Source organism: Scatophagus argus, chromosome 7 (assembly GCF_020382885.2).
Source record: "Scatophagus argus isolate fScaArg1 chromosome 7, fScaArg1.pri, whole genome shotgun sequence".
NCBI classification, from domain to species: domain Eukaryota; kingdom Metazoa; phylum Chordata; class Actinopteri; family Scatophagidae; genus Scatophagus; species Scatophagus argus.
In genome coordinates, this window is record NC_058499.1 from 26,051,307 (window position 1) to 26,067,508 (window position 16,202).

Here is a 16,202-nt window from a genome sequence, read left to right on the forward strand (position 1 = left end):
TGGTCTGAGTATCCCGCTCATTGGAAAGTCCATATGTTTATGGAACTTAGGGAGGACTGCCTTGAGATTCACATGTTTGAAATGGCGGTGGCGCCCGGTACTCCGTCAGTGAGCCACATCTCAGTGAACGCGAGAAAACACGAATTTCCCTCCAGGGAGTGTGAGTGTGATGGACGGGAGAGCCAGCTGACTAGGTCTTGTTTTAAGCCTGGAACAGACTCTTGCCTGCTTGCTGCGCTTCTACTTCCTCTCACATTGCTTCCGGCAGCAAAGGTCCATTTCTGATCTGCAGTAGTGTCTGGCAGTGATAGGCATGGACATTGGCTGTTCCAGCATCCATGCGACCAGAGTCGTGCCACAGGCCAGGCTTAGTACACAAAGTAGCACCATAGTAGACCCAGAGAGGCCACTGTGTGTGCTAGTCTTTTAAAAACAGAGACTATCTGGGAAATGACTATGTTTATCCTTGCTTTTTGGCAGACATGTTTATTGAGTAAAGATCTGGAGTCTCTGGTGGAGCCCTCTGTACAGCTGATGAGGAAGTGCCTTCCTAAAACTCCTCTCCTGCTGACATCAGATCAGTCTGTATACAGCTTCCCCCTACCTGGAAGACCACCTGCTGTCTGTGACATGGATTTGACTTCAGGTACATAATCAGCATCTAGAGTGAACACATGAGTGGAAAACAGACCCTGAGTCTTAAGTGTTAAAAGTTTTACTCATTTCGTTCTTTGTCTTATGATGTTTCTCTATTCTTTGTTTAAAATCACCTTTTATTTATAATTAGCTATGGAATTTTAATTAGAAACATAAGATTGTGTATGCTAAAGTGTCCTTTTGGACTGTGACTAGTGTTGACTGAAATCTGTCAGTCCACACACACACACACACACACACACACACACACACACGTAGTGTAGATTTTCATGAACAATGGGGACATTACATAGGCTTACATTCATTTACTGCAGACTTACTCAAACTAAACCCCTAACCTTCACCTAAACCTCAAACTCAATCTCAATCTAACCTTAAACCAAGTCTTCATTCTTAAAGTTATTCATTTTCCCATGGGGACTTGCATTTTGTCCCCATAAGGTAGGCGAGTCCCCATGTGTAGCTGTGCAAACAGGTTTTTTTCCCCATGAGATCCTAAAAACATGTATACACACACACACACACACACCAAGGGAAAATGACATTGACTGTTCTGACTTCTCTGTTGTGTCTAGATAAGAGCAGTGAGGAGAGTGATGAAGAGACTGAAGATAAGCAAGAGGGAGACAGTAGAGACTATGTAAGTATATGTGACTCTATGTAGCCCATAATGAAAGACAGGTGGAAATTTGGGTGAAATTAATTTTATTGATTGAATATTATCTTTGATGAAATACCAACTGACTAATCAACTTTCTGATTGGTATTCTAGTAGCTGCAATGCCAGCAGTGTAAAACAGACGTTGTAGCAAACCATGACAAAGAATAAACACATCATTAGATTAGATTAGATTAGATTAGATTCAACTTTATTGTCATTACACGTGTACAAGTACAATGCAACAAAACGCAGTTTGGCATCTAACCAGAAGTGCAATAAGCAGTAAGTGCCAGGAATACAGTAATTTACAGTATGTACAGGGTATGTACAGGTGTCTATGCTACAGATATACTATAAACATGATATACAGGTAGTTGTCATAATATACAAGGTTTCTAAGTACTATGAGCATACTATACAGATGTATACAGCTGTATACAGATGGATATGTGCTTTAATGTGCATCCAGTGTAGGCGGAAACTATAACACAATACAAATGATATTTACAGATGTTAAATTAAGCTATAAATCACTAGTGCAATGGACAATGTAGTGTATACAGCAATAGGCAGTAGGCTAACTATATTAACAGTGAGGTAGAGGAACTAGTGCAACACTCAGTACCTAGTACTCAGTTAGGGTAGGGTGGTGTAGTGGAGTGTGGTATAGGATGAGGGTGTTAGTGGGGGGCTGAGTTCAGTAAGGAGACAGCCCTGGGGAAGAAGCTGTTGCTCAGCCTGCTGGTCCTGGTCTTGAGGCTATAACTGCTGTACCTTCATCATTATTTTAGCATGTGGATGACATGCTGTGTAAAATTTGAAGTGTTAATATTACCTGAAAAAAAAAAAAAACTGGGAAAAAAGAGATTTTCTGCATTACCAACTTAGCACATGTAGGTTCCTGTGGCAAAAACAATGCAATGCATACAATTTGTTTGGTGACATGACAGACATCCATGCCAGTGGGTGCGTGCATATGCCGGCAGCCTGCAAGAATCAAGGACATATTGTTTAGAGAATGAGAGGGAAGAGGAGGGGGCAAAGTGATGACTGTCGTAATGTTCAGTGAACAACATAGTTGAATTTGAGTTTTAAAAACTGTGCAATTATTTTGTATTTACGGCCCTGGTTTATGAGTTTTCTGTGTACTTTGGTTACTTTTGGTCTTCGGGACCTGAGTTGGGTATCATTAAGATTTTAAGATTTTATCATTAAGATTAAGACAATACTACTAATAATTTTAACAACACTGATACTCTTTCAGATATGTTTGAGCATTTTTTAAGAGAAAATAAACAACAAGAGACAAACTATGAGCAGAATTAACACTGATTTTTTTCCCCCTGCATATGTACTGCATATAAATGAAGCCCCGGTGGTTGTCGTTGTGAAGGAGTTTGAACTTGTTTGTTGCTTGGACCAGCAGTTGTGAAGGGAGAAGTGAGTTGCTTCATTGTTGTTGCAACTTTTTGCAATTAAAGTTGCAAAATCTTTAAACAAATGATTTCATAAATTCAATATGACCATATGATCTCAGATCAGATCACTGTGAACAAGATGTCACAAGTTTTACTGCTTTTTTCTTTATTAAAGCTGATACATTATTATTCATTAGACTATCCAACATGATATAGGAACTGAAAGCTCCACCTTAATTAGTTATTAAGTAAATGTAAGTACATTGGGCCGAAAATGCTGCTAATCACTCCTCACAATTAATAAATAATAAATAAATCTTCTCTGACAGTATTTTTGTGTAGGAATTTGTCTGCAGATCCCCAAATTATTAAATCTGGCCCTGCTCTAAGAAATCTGATTTCCCAAACAACAGATCAGACAATACTCTTTCAAAGTGAATTTATGAACATACATGACAATCAGCTAGCTTACTTTTTGTCTGCAAAAAATCACATGGAACCAAATTGTTTTTTATCAGAGAAGAGATATATAACCAGTGACAGACTCAGCACCTGGAGCAACAGGTGGTCCATTTGCCAGTTGGAACCAATGAAATGTAATATTCGAAACAACCCCATTCCTGGCTATAATAAAAATAACCAAGTAGTGTGAGGCTTATGTGAGAGGGCTGCCTGCAGTTGGGTATGACATCAGGCAACCTCCTTTTCTCTAGCCAGTTACTTTTGATCCAGTCCCATATATTTATATATACTTCTATATACAGCTGTTTTCAGCAGAACTAGTAGACAGAGGACTCAGCTGAAACAAGTATCCAGTATAGATAATACTTTTTTATGGGTATAATATACCATCTGAATAATATGTCAATATCTGTAAACATAACTATGGCAACTCCTCATTAGGTAGCTGACAAAAACATTGATCTGAAGCACAATTCTGATGCCATTCTGTAAATAGATATCTTATGAATAATAATTATTACAACTTCTGATCAACCAATATCAATTTCTGGCTTAAATAACCAACTTTTGGTTAAGCATACCTCTGATTTAAGCTTTCACCCATTCCAAATACAGATACAGATAATGATACACTTGCTCATCCCTTCTCACCACTCACCAAATGCTGCTGAAGTGATCAAGGACATTGCCAACATGAGGCATGTTGTCCTTTCCCCATGTTAACAGTGGATAGTGAGAGGCTGAGAGTGCGCTAGAAATTGGTGTATCATTCATCCATCCATCCATCTATTTTCTATACCGCTTATCCGTCAGGGTCGTGGGGGAGCTGGAGCCTATCCCAGCTGACTACGGGCGAGAGGCGGGGTACACCCTGGACTGGTCGCCAGTCAATCGCAGGGCCAACACACAAAGACAGACAACCACACACTCTCACACTCACACCTAGGGGCAATTTAGAGTAGCCAATTAACCTAATGTGCATGTTTTTGGTATTGTGGGAGGAAGCCGGAGTACCCGGAGAAAACCCACACAGGCACAGGGAGAACATGCAAACTCCACATAGAAGGGCCCAGACTGGGATTCGAACCTGGGACCCTCTTGCTATGAGGCGACAGTGACAGTACTAACCACTGCACCACCGTACCACCTGTGTATCATTCATTCATTTGATATTCCATTCAGAATCGAAAATCAAAAAAATAGAAAAATGACTTATTTATTTTTTTTGTTTTTGAATATGATATGATATTTGAAAATGATAAAATAAATAATGCTTTGATTTTTGCACTTTTGACTTTATGTTCAGGTCAAAAATTGCACATTTGAAAATCGAGCCCAGGGTCGAATTTGATTTGATGTTTCATTGTTTCAAATCTTGTGTAGTGTACACATTGTCTTGACAAATGTACCCAGTGTGCTGATGCTGATGGTTGATAGAGATAGAGAATTTTCCTCTCCTTTTCTATTCCTCAAGGAATGAATGAAGCGGGCCAGAGACATCATTAAAGATCCCACACACTCTGGAAATAATCTTTTCCAACTTCTCCCTTAAAGCAGGTGCTACAAAAACCTGTATTCTAAAACAACCAGACTAAGTAACAACTTTTTTTCCTATTTCCATTACTCTCATTAACATTAAATGCCTACATTAAACAATTCATTAAATGCCTACTATTACATGTAGTGTTTTGTATATATGATGTAAATTGAGTTTATATTGTACTGTCTTGTCTATATATTGTATCGTGATAAAAGTTATGACATTATAATGGCTTTTCATGAAACTTGTTATACAAAACTACACAACCCGGAAGATCCTGCTTATCTTATCTGTTGTCATACTGTCTGCTTTTAGAGAAATGCGTTCGAAATAGGATGAAGCTCTCATTCTCTATCCCTGTCAACCATAAGCATCAGCGCTCTGATTAAGTTTGTCAAGATGGTAACATATTGACGAAGACTTGACCAGACTTCTGAGTCACACAAATCAGAAAAATGAAATATCAAATCAAATTCGGCTCTGGGCCTGATTTTCAAATGAAGAAATGAAACACGGATTTACACAGATTTGCTAGATGCAGCTTTACAATTAAATATGATTTCTGCAATTTTAAGTAGCAAAAACAAAATATGAGCATTACAGTATCTCTTTTATGATATAATATATCTCCAAATCAACAAAAAAAGAAAAGTTTTCAATTCAATTCAGTTTTATTTACATAGCACTTTTAACACTCATAATTGTCTCTAGGTGCTTTACAGAAACACAGAGCCTAAACCCCCGAGCAAACAAACAGTGGCAAAGAAAAACTCCCTTTTAACAGGAAGAAACCTCGTCCTCCCAAAAAAACATGCACTCGGTGATCTGAATGTTCTGTTGGGAATATTCAAGATCAAGATTCAATCAATGACTTCATTGTCATTATGCAAGCATAAAGAAATTTTGTAAAGATTGTCGGCTCAAATGCACACATATAAATAACAGCAAAATAAATGGGACTATTAGATCCTGCAGGTATAGTGGAGCAATTCTATTTAGGGCCTTATTTGTAAAAAGGAGAATTTTAAAGTCTATTCTGAATTTTACCAGAAGCCAGTGAGGAGAAGCTAAGATGGGGGAGATATGATCCCTTTTGCTGATTCCTGTTAAAATTCTAGCTGCTGCATTCTGGATCAGCTGCAGGCTATTAATAGAGTAATTTGGACATCCTGATAATAATGAGTTGCAGTACTCCAGCCTGGAAGTAACAAAAGCATGGACGAGCTTTTCAGCATCACTGTGAGAGAGGACGCTCCTAATCTTAGCAATATTATGGAGGTGAAAGAAGGTGGTCTTAGAGGTCTGTTTAATGTGATGAATAAATGACACGTCCTGATCGGAGATAACGCCGAGGTTCCTCACAGTCGTACTGGAGGCCAAAGTAATGCCTTCCAGAGAGAGAATATTATCAGCTATTCTAGAGATGTTTGGGGTCGAAAATAATGAGTTTTGTCTGAGTTTAATAATAAAATATTGGAGGTCATCCAGTCCTTTATGTCCTTAAAAATTTCCATAAGTCTGACTAACGGCTGTGTTTCTTCAGGCTTTATGGATAAGTAAAGCTGGATATCATCAGCATACCAGTGAAAGTTTATGATATATCTCTGGATAATATTTCCTAGAGGGAGCATGCATGAGGTGAACAGGATGGCCCGAGCATTGAACCCTGTGGAACACCGTGATCAACCTTTGTACATAAAGAGGAAACATCATTAATGTGAACAAAGTGAAATTTATCTGATAAATATGATTTAAACCAGCCTAGTGCTGTCCCTGTGATCCTAGTCTCATGTTCTAATCTGTGTAATAAAATGCTGTCATCTACAGTGTCAAAGGCAGCACTGAGATCCAGTAGTGAGTATGAGTATGGAGACAAGTCTGATGCCATGAGGAGGTCATTAGTAACTTTAACCAGTGCTGTTTCTGTGCTGTGAAGATCTCCAGCGGTGGATTAGGACTAAAAGAGTTTCTAAAGATGGCAGTATATTGGCTATTGTGGAGAGATCTTGATTGATTTTTTTTTTCCAATGTTAGTGATTTTATTGGTGAAGAAACTCATAACGTCTTCACTACTAAGAGCTGCAGGAATACAAGGCTCAACAGAGCTGTGACTCTTTGTCAGCCTGGCTACAGCGTTAAAGAGAAAACGCGGGTTGTGCTTGTTTTGCTCTATTAATGAGGAATAATAAGCTGTTCTGGCTTTATGAAGGGCCTTTTTATACAGCAATAAACTCTCTCTCCAGGCCCTCTAGGATTCAACTATTTGGAGGAGCACCACTTCCTCTCCATTCGTCTTGATACCTGCTTCAGTGTTTGGATATTTGAATTATACCACGGAGCTAGACTCCTATGATTTGTAACCTTCTTTTTCAGTAGGGCAACCATATCTAATACTGTGTGTAAAGTGACTGCAGTGTTGTTGAAAAAGCAGTCAATTTCTGCAGGAGTAAAGTATGTATAATACATCAATACATCATATCAGGGCTCTCAAGTCTCACGCATTGAGCGTCTCACGCGTTTCAACCATTTCACACGCTCACACGCCACACCTTGTATTTCTCACACAGAGAAATTAGCAGGGTAACGTCCACCTTTTTTTTTTATATATATATATATAACACTCGAACAGGTAGGAATCAAGTCGGTTCCCCCCAGAGTTCAGAAGGCGCCTGCCACGCACCAGCCGATCAAATAGAATATAGCTACTGAACAGCCAATCAAAAATAGCCTTGCTGTATCCGGGTCAGATTTAGGTATTAATGCTACAACAATGTTACAGCCAGATGACGATGTCCTATGAGTACAGTAAGTCATCTCATCTTTTGATTTCCATTGCTGGGGAACATTGTCTCTACGTACAGTCCCGTCCTTTTTATATTAAATGCATTTTGGTACTCAATTGTTTCTTTTAGCAGTTGGCTTGCAAGCTAGTCATGCTCCACTAGCATGGAAGCTTTAGTTAGTTATATCCTGACTTTCGGGTGTTAGTTTGCAGAGATTACACTAGCAGTAGCTCGCTAATCAATCTAGTAGTAAGTAACATATTTTCAAGGCTGGTATTATACACATTTTATGTTTAGCTTTAGCTCTCTGGAACCGCCACTGAATAATTTGTCCAGACAGCTGGTAATCTGTAATGTTAGCTAACAGTTTGTCTTAGCTCAGGACCCATTATTCACCAAGCTTTTCTCTTAGGCCACCAGTAAGAGCAGGCTACTTCTAAACTAAATAAATATAGTTTTTTCTTAAGAGTAATTCACAAAGCAGTTGAGACCCACTTCTCGGGGGACTTTGCAAACTTAATGAGATGAAGTTCTGCTTTGCTTCATGGCTATTTAATTATATTTTAGTACTTTGTTAAGTTTAATTTTGATCATGGTCACAAAACAAATCCTTAATCAGCTCTTTACACATGATGCTCTTTTTAGATTTCAGGAGCTACTTCCTCTCCATGAGCCACAGGAAGAGGACATGGATATCCCCATGTCCCAAGATCCCACCACCTTTAAAATTGAATTGAGTAAATGTTTTTATTTGTATGAATTTTTGTGTAATTTGTTAGATCACATCCCCATCCTCACCCCAACTAAACCCCCACCACTGCTGCCACCAAAATGTCACTCTGAACTCAGTTCAAAACTTGAGAGCCCTGTGATAGGTACTTTTTTCTAACAGACTTTTGCAAGCAGCATTAAGCATCACAATCAAAATACAGTTTAAATAAACCCATGCACTTCACCTTCTCAGTGTTGACTGACTTGGACAAATAGGCTAATTCTAATGACAATGACATGATCTTTTGACGTCTAATTGACATGATCTTTTGACGTCGTCTTCAGCTTTAGAGTTCTTGACTGTCCTTAACATCTTGAGCTGGTGTGACTGTACTGGTCTGCTCACGATCTTTCTCACAACTGCTGTGCTGTTGTATTCCTCCCTTTCATTTATCCCATATGTGGGACTCATTTGAGACTGGGGAATGTGTTGTTTTAGTTTAAGATTACTGGCACACTTTAATTAAGATGGCTGAAATCATAAAGTTCAAGGATTCAAGGATTCAAGCATTCAAGGATCCTTATTGTCATTTCACCCATGTTAAAAACATGAGGTGAAACGAAATTAGTTTCCCTGGTCTCTGGTACCAATAAAGAAATACGCAAAATAACTATAAATATAAAAACAGCAGTATAAAAGTATACAGTATAAACAAAATAAAGTATAAACTATGAAATGACAAAAACATATACAATGGTCCTGTACCATTTGAGGTAGCGTGCAAATGGAGTTGAGTTGGTGTATTGTGCAAAAGTCAGTGCAAAAGTTCTGTGCAAGACAGCTGCATTTTGTGCAATATTTCCGTGGGTGGTTGTCAGGAAAGGGAGAGGGAGGGTGATCTGTGTGTGTGTGTGTGTGTGTGTGTGTGGGGGGGGGGGGGGGGGGGGGGGGGGGGGGGTGTTGGGTAACAGCAGGTGCTATAGAGGTCATCCAGAGTTCAACAGTCTCACAGCTTCCTCAGTCTGGTGGTCCTGCTCTTAATGCTCCGCAGCCTCCTGCCTGAGGGGAGAGGGGCAAACAGTTTGTGTGAGGGGTGGGTGGGGTCCATCATGATGCAGGAGGCCCTTTGCCTGCATCTGCAATGTCCAAGGTGGTGGACAATCCTTTGTGCAGCTTTCACACCCTCTGCAGAAGGGTGCACCGTTCCCGGCAGCACTGCAACACCGGGTCAATGCATGGAAGGAACGGAACCCCTTTATCGGCTCCCAGTGCTAAAAATCCATTTAGTATGTTATTCCCTTATAGAGGACGTATCAGATATTAAACTGATAAGAACAGATGCTACTCTTGATCTTAGCAAATAGGCCTAGAAGCGACTCAAAACTTGAAAATTCCTTGTTCTGAAACTGTTCTGTTCTATAATTATTGTGAAATGTAGAATGGAAATGTACAAGAAAGTTCACTGACTTGAATCCGATTTTGTTACTGTTTGGATGTGCAGTTATGCCATTTTTGCCGTAAAACCTGTTGAAAATTTAAAATGTTCATGTATGTTAAAATAGATATCTTTGTGCATATATCTCATATATTTCTCTACATTTTTACCATTACCAGTAGTAGTAGTAGTAGTAGCAGCAGTCAGTCAAGTTCAGTCAAAGTATGGTGTATATACAGGGTCAGCCAAAATAATGTATACACACATCAGGAAAAGAAAAACATGCATAAATATTCAATTTGTATAAGTACTTCTATAAATGCCTCTTTGTTTGATCAAATTACGATAACACTGTGTACTGTTGTATGATGTTTTTCCCAACAGATGGCATTACCCTTTTTTCCTGATGTGTGTATACATTATTTTGGCTGACTCTGTATATACAGTGGTATGAAAAAGTTTGGGCACCCCTGATCATTTTCAGGATTTTCCTTTATAAATCATTGGTTGTTCGGATCAGCAATTTCAGTTAAATATATCATATAGCAGACAAACACAGTGATATTTCAGAAGTGAAATGAAGTTTATTGGATTAACAGAAAGTGTTCAACAATTACTTAAACAACATTAGGCAGGTGCATAAATTTGGGCACCCTTGTTGTTTTATTGATTTGAGTACCTTTAGCACTAATTATTGGAACACAAAGTTTGTTTGGTAAGCTCATTGACCCTTGACCTACATACACAGGTGAATCCGATCATGAGAAAGGGTAATTTCAGGTGGCCAGTAGCAAGTTGTTCTCCCTTTTGCATCTTCTCTGAGGAGTGGCAACATGGGAGCCTCAAAACAACTCTCAAATGACCTGAAAACAAAGATTGTCCAACATCATGGTTTAGGGGAAGGATACTAACCCTAAGCTGGCTCAGAGATTTAAGCTGTCAGTTTCCACTGTGAGGAACATAGTGAGGAAATGGAAGACCACAGGCACAGTCCTAGTTAAGGCCCGGAGTGGCAGGCCAAGAAAAATCTCTGATAAGCAGAGGCGAGGAATGGTGAGAACGGTCAAACTCAACCCACAGACCAGCTCCAAAGACCTACAACATAATCTTGCTGCAGATGGTGTCACTGTGCATCGTTCAACTATTCAGCGCACTTTGCACAAGGAGATGCTGTATGGGAGAGTAATGCGGCGGAAGCCTTTTCTACGCACATGCCACAAACAGAGTCGCTTGAGGTATGCTAAAGCACATTTGGACAAGCCAGCTTCCTTTTGGAATAAGGTGCTGTGGACTGATGAATGTGAAATTGAGTTATTTGGACATAACAAGGGGCGGTATGCATGGCGGAAGAAGAACACAGCATTCCAAGACAAACACTTGCTACCCACAGTAAAATTTGGTGGTGGTTCCATCATGCTGTGGGGCTGTGTGGCCAGTGCAGGTACTGGCAATCTTGTAAAAGTTGAAGGTCGCATGGATTCCAGTCAGTATCAGCAGATTCTTGCCAACAATGTTCAAGAATCAGTGACAAAGTTGAAGTTGCGCCGGGGCTGGATACTTCAACAAGACAACGACCCCAAACACTGCTCAAACTCTACAAAGGCATTCATGCAGAGGAACAACTACAACGTTCTGGAATGGCCATCTCAGTCCCCAGACCTGAACATTATTGAAAATCTGTGGTGTGATTTAAAGCGGGCTGTCCATGCTCGGAAACCATCAAACCTGACTGAACTGGAGATTTTTTGTAAAGAAGAATGGTCAAAAATACCTTCAACCAGACTCCAGACCCTCATTGGAAGCTATAGGAAGCGTTTAGAGGCTGTTATTTCTGCAAAAGGAGGATCTACGAAATATTGATGTCATTTTTCTGTTGTGGTGCCCAAATTTATGCACCTGCCTAATGTTGTTTAAGTAATTGTTGCACACTTTCTGTTAATCCTATAAACTTCATTTCACTTCTGAAATATCACTGTGTTTGTCTGCTATATGATATATTTAACTGAAATTGCTGATCCGAACAACCAATGATTTATAAAGGAAAATCCTGAAAATGATCAGGGGTGCCCAAACTTTTTCATACCACTGTATATATATATATAAATATATATATATATATATATATATATATATATATATATATATATATATATATATATATATATATATATATATAAAATGCCAGTGATAATGAACTAAGCAAGGGAAAACTGGTATAGCACATACTATAGCAGTATAGCTGAAATGCAGCAAGCTTTAAATAAAACAAAACAATATCTCAGTAATGTTAGGGGTGGCTGTAAGTCTAGTCACGCCCCTGCTTCTGAAGAATGAGAAGGCATGAAGCGGATAATCATTTATGAGGCTTGTTTTCTGGATGCCACCACTAAGTCTTCAGATGATCCAAAGTGTGAATGTAACAGTTGTCATGTGGACTCAGAGCCGAGACTCAAGGCCACAAAACATTAAATTCTAAATTTTAACTGTGTCTAGTTTTTCAGAAAAAAATCTTCTCTCGAAGTCCAGTAGAATCAACAGGAGACAGGATTCTGAGCAGCAAAGACTTTAATGTCGACAAAACTGTTCAAAAAAAAAAACTGTTCACAATATACGCTGAGTACACATGAAGGGCTCTGAATATATATATATATATATATATATATATATATATATATATATATATATATATATATATAGATATATATACATATACATATATATATATATATATATATACATATATATATATATATATATATATATATATACATATATATATATATATATATATATACATTTATATATTTATATCTTAGGGTCTGGACCTTTCCATTGTCCATCTCTTTACCATCTTTATTTTTACACCATTAGGTCATCTTCTTGCCCTGGGTCAGCCCTGGGTCAGTTGGGGGCTTTCCACAGGCCTCATTTTTGATTTATCTTGGCTGTTCCAGGGGTATTTCCACGTATTTATTTATTACTTCTTAAGCACAATTTACACCACTATTTCTCTCCCTTCACTTTTTTGAGCATACAAATGGCAGTGTCTCCACGGACCTGCACAAAAAATGCTCAAAGCCCTTTTTTTGAAGACCCTGTAAATTTTATTTTCCTCAATAAAACTTCCAGTTAGGTGAACTCAAGACACCTGGTTACAGTACTAAACCTGGCAACCTCACTGTGATGACAAAATCCAACATGAAGCTGTAAAGTTACTGCACCACACAGCTGCAGTGAAGTCTCTGATATTAAGGTGCATAGTTAAATCCATGACTTCCAACTCTCTTTTGATTTGTTCATGTTATATGCTGAAGCATCAAAAGAAAATACATTATAATTTTGTCCATACCTTTTCTGGGAATTCCAGTTCATTTATTCACTTAAGTAATTTACAATGGCAGGATATTAATGCGAGCAGTAAAAAATTCATATTCTTCAGATTCACAGCATGTTAATGCCATATGTAAAAAGAGATCTGTGCAAGTTTTTCTTCCCTTGATTATCGGTATGCATTGCTCAGTAGACAATCATTATGTACAAAAAATGATACGTTTATAGCACAGATTGACTCAGTCATGGACTAATTCTGCATTCCCAGTGTGCAGATGGTCCTTGTTTTCACAAAGAAAGAGGCTGACAATAACTATACCAGCAGTGGTGCTAAGTGACACCCACAGATAAAGCTTGTCAAAAAAAGTTAAAGTTTTGTTTCACCATTTTGGTGAATTAGTAAAATGGGTGCTTGTACAAACTATTTGTCTAATCCAACTGCAACGTTTCTACTTTGGTATGAGAGAAAATAGATTCTGGTTTGGCTTGAGTCAACCTTTTATGGTTGGGATTACATCTATCATTTCTACAAAAACATAGATACAGATACAAACTCACTTCCTAAGCTTGTTATTGTTTGTGAAGATGAAAAAGTAATGAGGTGATGAGGAGGGAATGACAGGTGGGATGAGAGAATAAAAGAAGAGAACACCCAAAATAAACTGGAAAAAACTGAGAAAGCCAAGCTTGATGGTGGTGAATGGAACACAATGAAAAGAGTGAGTGATAGAAAGTACAGCTCAACTCAAGGAACATTTTACAAACTCTGACCCAGACCCCTTTCAAACAACGAACTGCCAGAGGTCTGCTCCCCTTTTCAGCAACTTGTTCAAATATCCTTGTCTGAAGTCAGTGGTTTCCCATCATTTGTTCTGATGCCCAATTTGAATGCAACAAGGCCTTATTGAACATTCCAACATTTAAAAAAAATGATATAATTTGTGTAACTTGTTCTGATATGATTATATTGACGTTTTCATACTGGAGCACATCTGTTATGAGTCACTATTTGTGTGTGTGTGTGTGGGGGGGGGGTGTTCTCTGTCCAGGATGACGACTTGGAGACTGACCTTTCTAAACTTCGTCTACGTCCTCACCCAGACAGACCCAAAGAGCTGCTGCCACAGTATGGCTACCTCTGCCCTGAGCTGTCCCATGACTTCCAGGTACATAAATAGGTTTACTCATAGGAGTAATATTTGCAAGTCACTTTCCTGCATGTGCATGATCTATGCTCTATGCTATGCTTTATACTATAACCACATGGTTATGAATCACTGGCACACCCCGATATTCACTTCAATTCAATTCAATTCATGGCCAAGATGGCGGTGCGCACAGAGCCCTGGGCTCCCCACTGCTTTGCACCTTTTTGTGTTTTTTATGTCTTTTAAGCCCTTCTTCATGCCATGCAATCGAACCTACAGTCGTCAATACTTGACACGCATCGGTTTTCAAACCAAAACTAAAATTAAAAGTGACTTTTCATGGACTCACAACATTCCACCGGAGATAGTGAGATCACCAGGAGACCCATGGATTGTTATCGGGTCCAGCAGGCACCGGAGGCGGCGCAGGGAGAGGGAGCAAAAACGTGAATGTCGGGCAGGCCTGCTAGCTCAGCTAAGGAACCAACCACACAGACCTCCGCTACCATCGATCTTCCTCACTAACGCCAGATCCCTTGCGAACAACATGGATGAGCTGCAATCACAGATCGCCTACAACTGCCTCATCTGTGAGTGTTGTCTGTTCATTGTTAGCGAATCCTGGCTACACCCGCTAATCCCCAACGCCACAGTGGAGCTGAAATACAGAAGACAAACTTTTAAGGCAGCTAACTGGTACAGCTAGCAGGGTGCATCATTCACTGCCACGACCTGTGTTTATGTGTTTGAGGACTGGTGCTCAGACAGCAGAGTAATCGACACTTACTGCTCACCGGACCTAGAGACCATGTCTGTCCAGTGCCGACCATTCTACCGGCCACGGGAGCTAATGGTAGCTATTGTGACTACTATTTACATCCCTCCCAATGCTAATGTGCGCGAGTTTTTTGGGGGATGGAGACGATGGTGGAGGCCTTCAGACAAAGGAACTTATTATGGATTTCAGAAAGCACAGACAGGATCACACCCCTCTTCTCGTAAATGGAGAACGGGTGGAAACTGTCCCCACCTTCAGGTTTCTGGGCACCCTTATTTCCACAGACTACTCCTGGACCTACAACATCAGAGCCCTGGTTAAGAAGGCTCAGTAGCAGCTACACTTCCTGCGTGTCCTCAGGAAGAACAATCTGGACATGAAGCTGCTGCTGGCCTTCTATCACTCCTCTGTGTTAGCACGTGCTAACGTGCTGTCTGAGTGTGTGGTACGCAGGCTCCACAGTCAAGGACAGCAAGGCGGTGCACAGGGTCATAAACAGTGCCCAAAAGATCATTGGCTGCCCTCTGCCCACCCGGAACACATCTCCACATCCTGCTGCCTCAGGAAAGCCAAGGTCATCATGGGAGACCCCTCACACCCTGCCCACCCCCCGTTTCACCTGTTACCCTCTGGGAGACGTTTCAGGTCAATAAAGTCCCACACCAGCAGGCTGAAAAACTGTTTCTTCCCCTGGGCCATCCGGACTGCTAACACTCATGCACACACACACATACACACTTGCACACAACACGGACTCCCATAACACCCCCTCCCCCAACAGTCCTGAACAACAATTACAAATGTACCCTATCCTGCCTCCTTTCAGCACCTTACAGTCACAGTGTTTACAGTGCCTTGCTATGTCTATAGTCTTAATTTGTGCATAATATTCACTATGTATATACAGTATATTTTCATTTCATACTGCACTACTGTTCACATGTATATACATTTCATTTCGTATTGCACTATTTGTTTTCAATTTTCGGTATATATTTCCTCTTGTTGCCAGAGATGTTCTGTGATGTGGCTCTGTGGGAGCACCCACCTGAATTTTGTTGTACCATGTACAATGACAAAAAAGATTATTCTATTCTATTGTTTTCTTATATAGCACCAAACCACACAAAAAAATCTTTTCCCTTTACATTTCACTTTTAAACACTGACCAGATGTCTGAAACAATGGCATCAAAATGCAATGGCATGAATTACACTGAAAAATCAAAATTCTGCACAGACTTTGAAGACAGAACTGTTACTGAAATCAGTAGCTTAA

At 39.7% G+C, this 16,202-nt stretch overlaps 1 protein-coding gene and 1 non-coding gene across 2 annotated transcripts; one reads left to right on the forward strand and one right to left on the reverse strand.

The window, feature by feature from the left end:
• The first annotated feature begins 288 nt into the window (after positions 1 to 288).
• LOC124062046 (cytosolic carboxypeptidase 4-like) lies at positions 289 to 15,550 on the forward strand. The gene is made up of 3 exons (XM_046394485.1): positions 289 to 646; positions 1,233 to 1,297; positions 14,048 to 15,550. The coding sequence occupies exons 1-3, from the start codon at positions 451 to 453 to the stop codon at positions 14,174 to 14,176; spliced, it is 390 nt and encodes a 129-aa protein (XP_046250441.1). The 5' UTR covers positions 289 to 450; the 3' UTR covers positions 14,177 to 15,550.
• On the reverse strand, positions 9,424 to 9,610 carry LOC124062639. The gene has a single exon (XR_006843978.1). It is a non-coding gene; the product is annotated as a U2 spliceosomal RNA (small nuclear RNA).
• Positions 15,551 to 16,202: the final 652 nt, after the last annotated feature.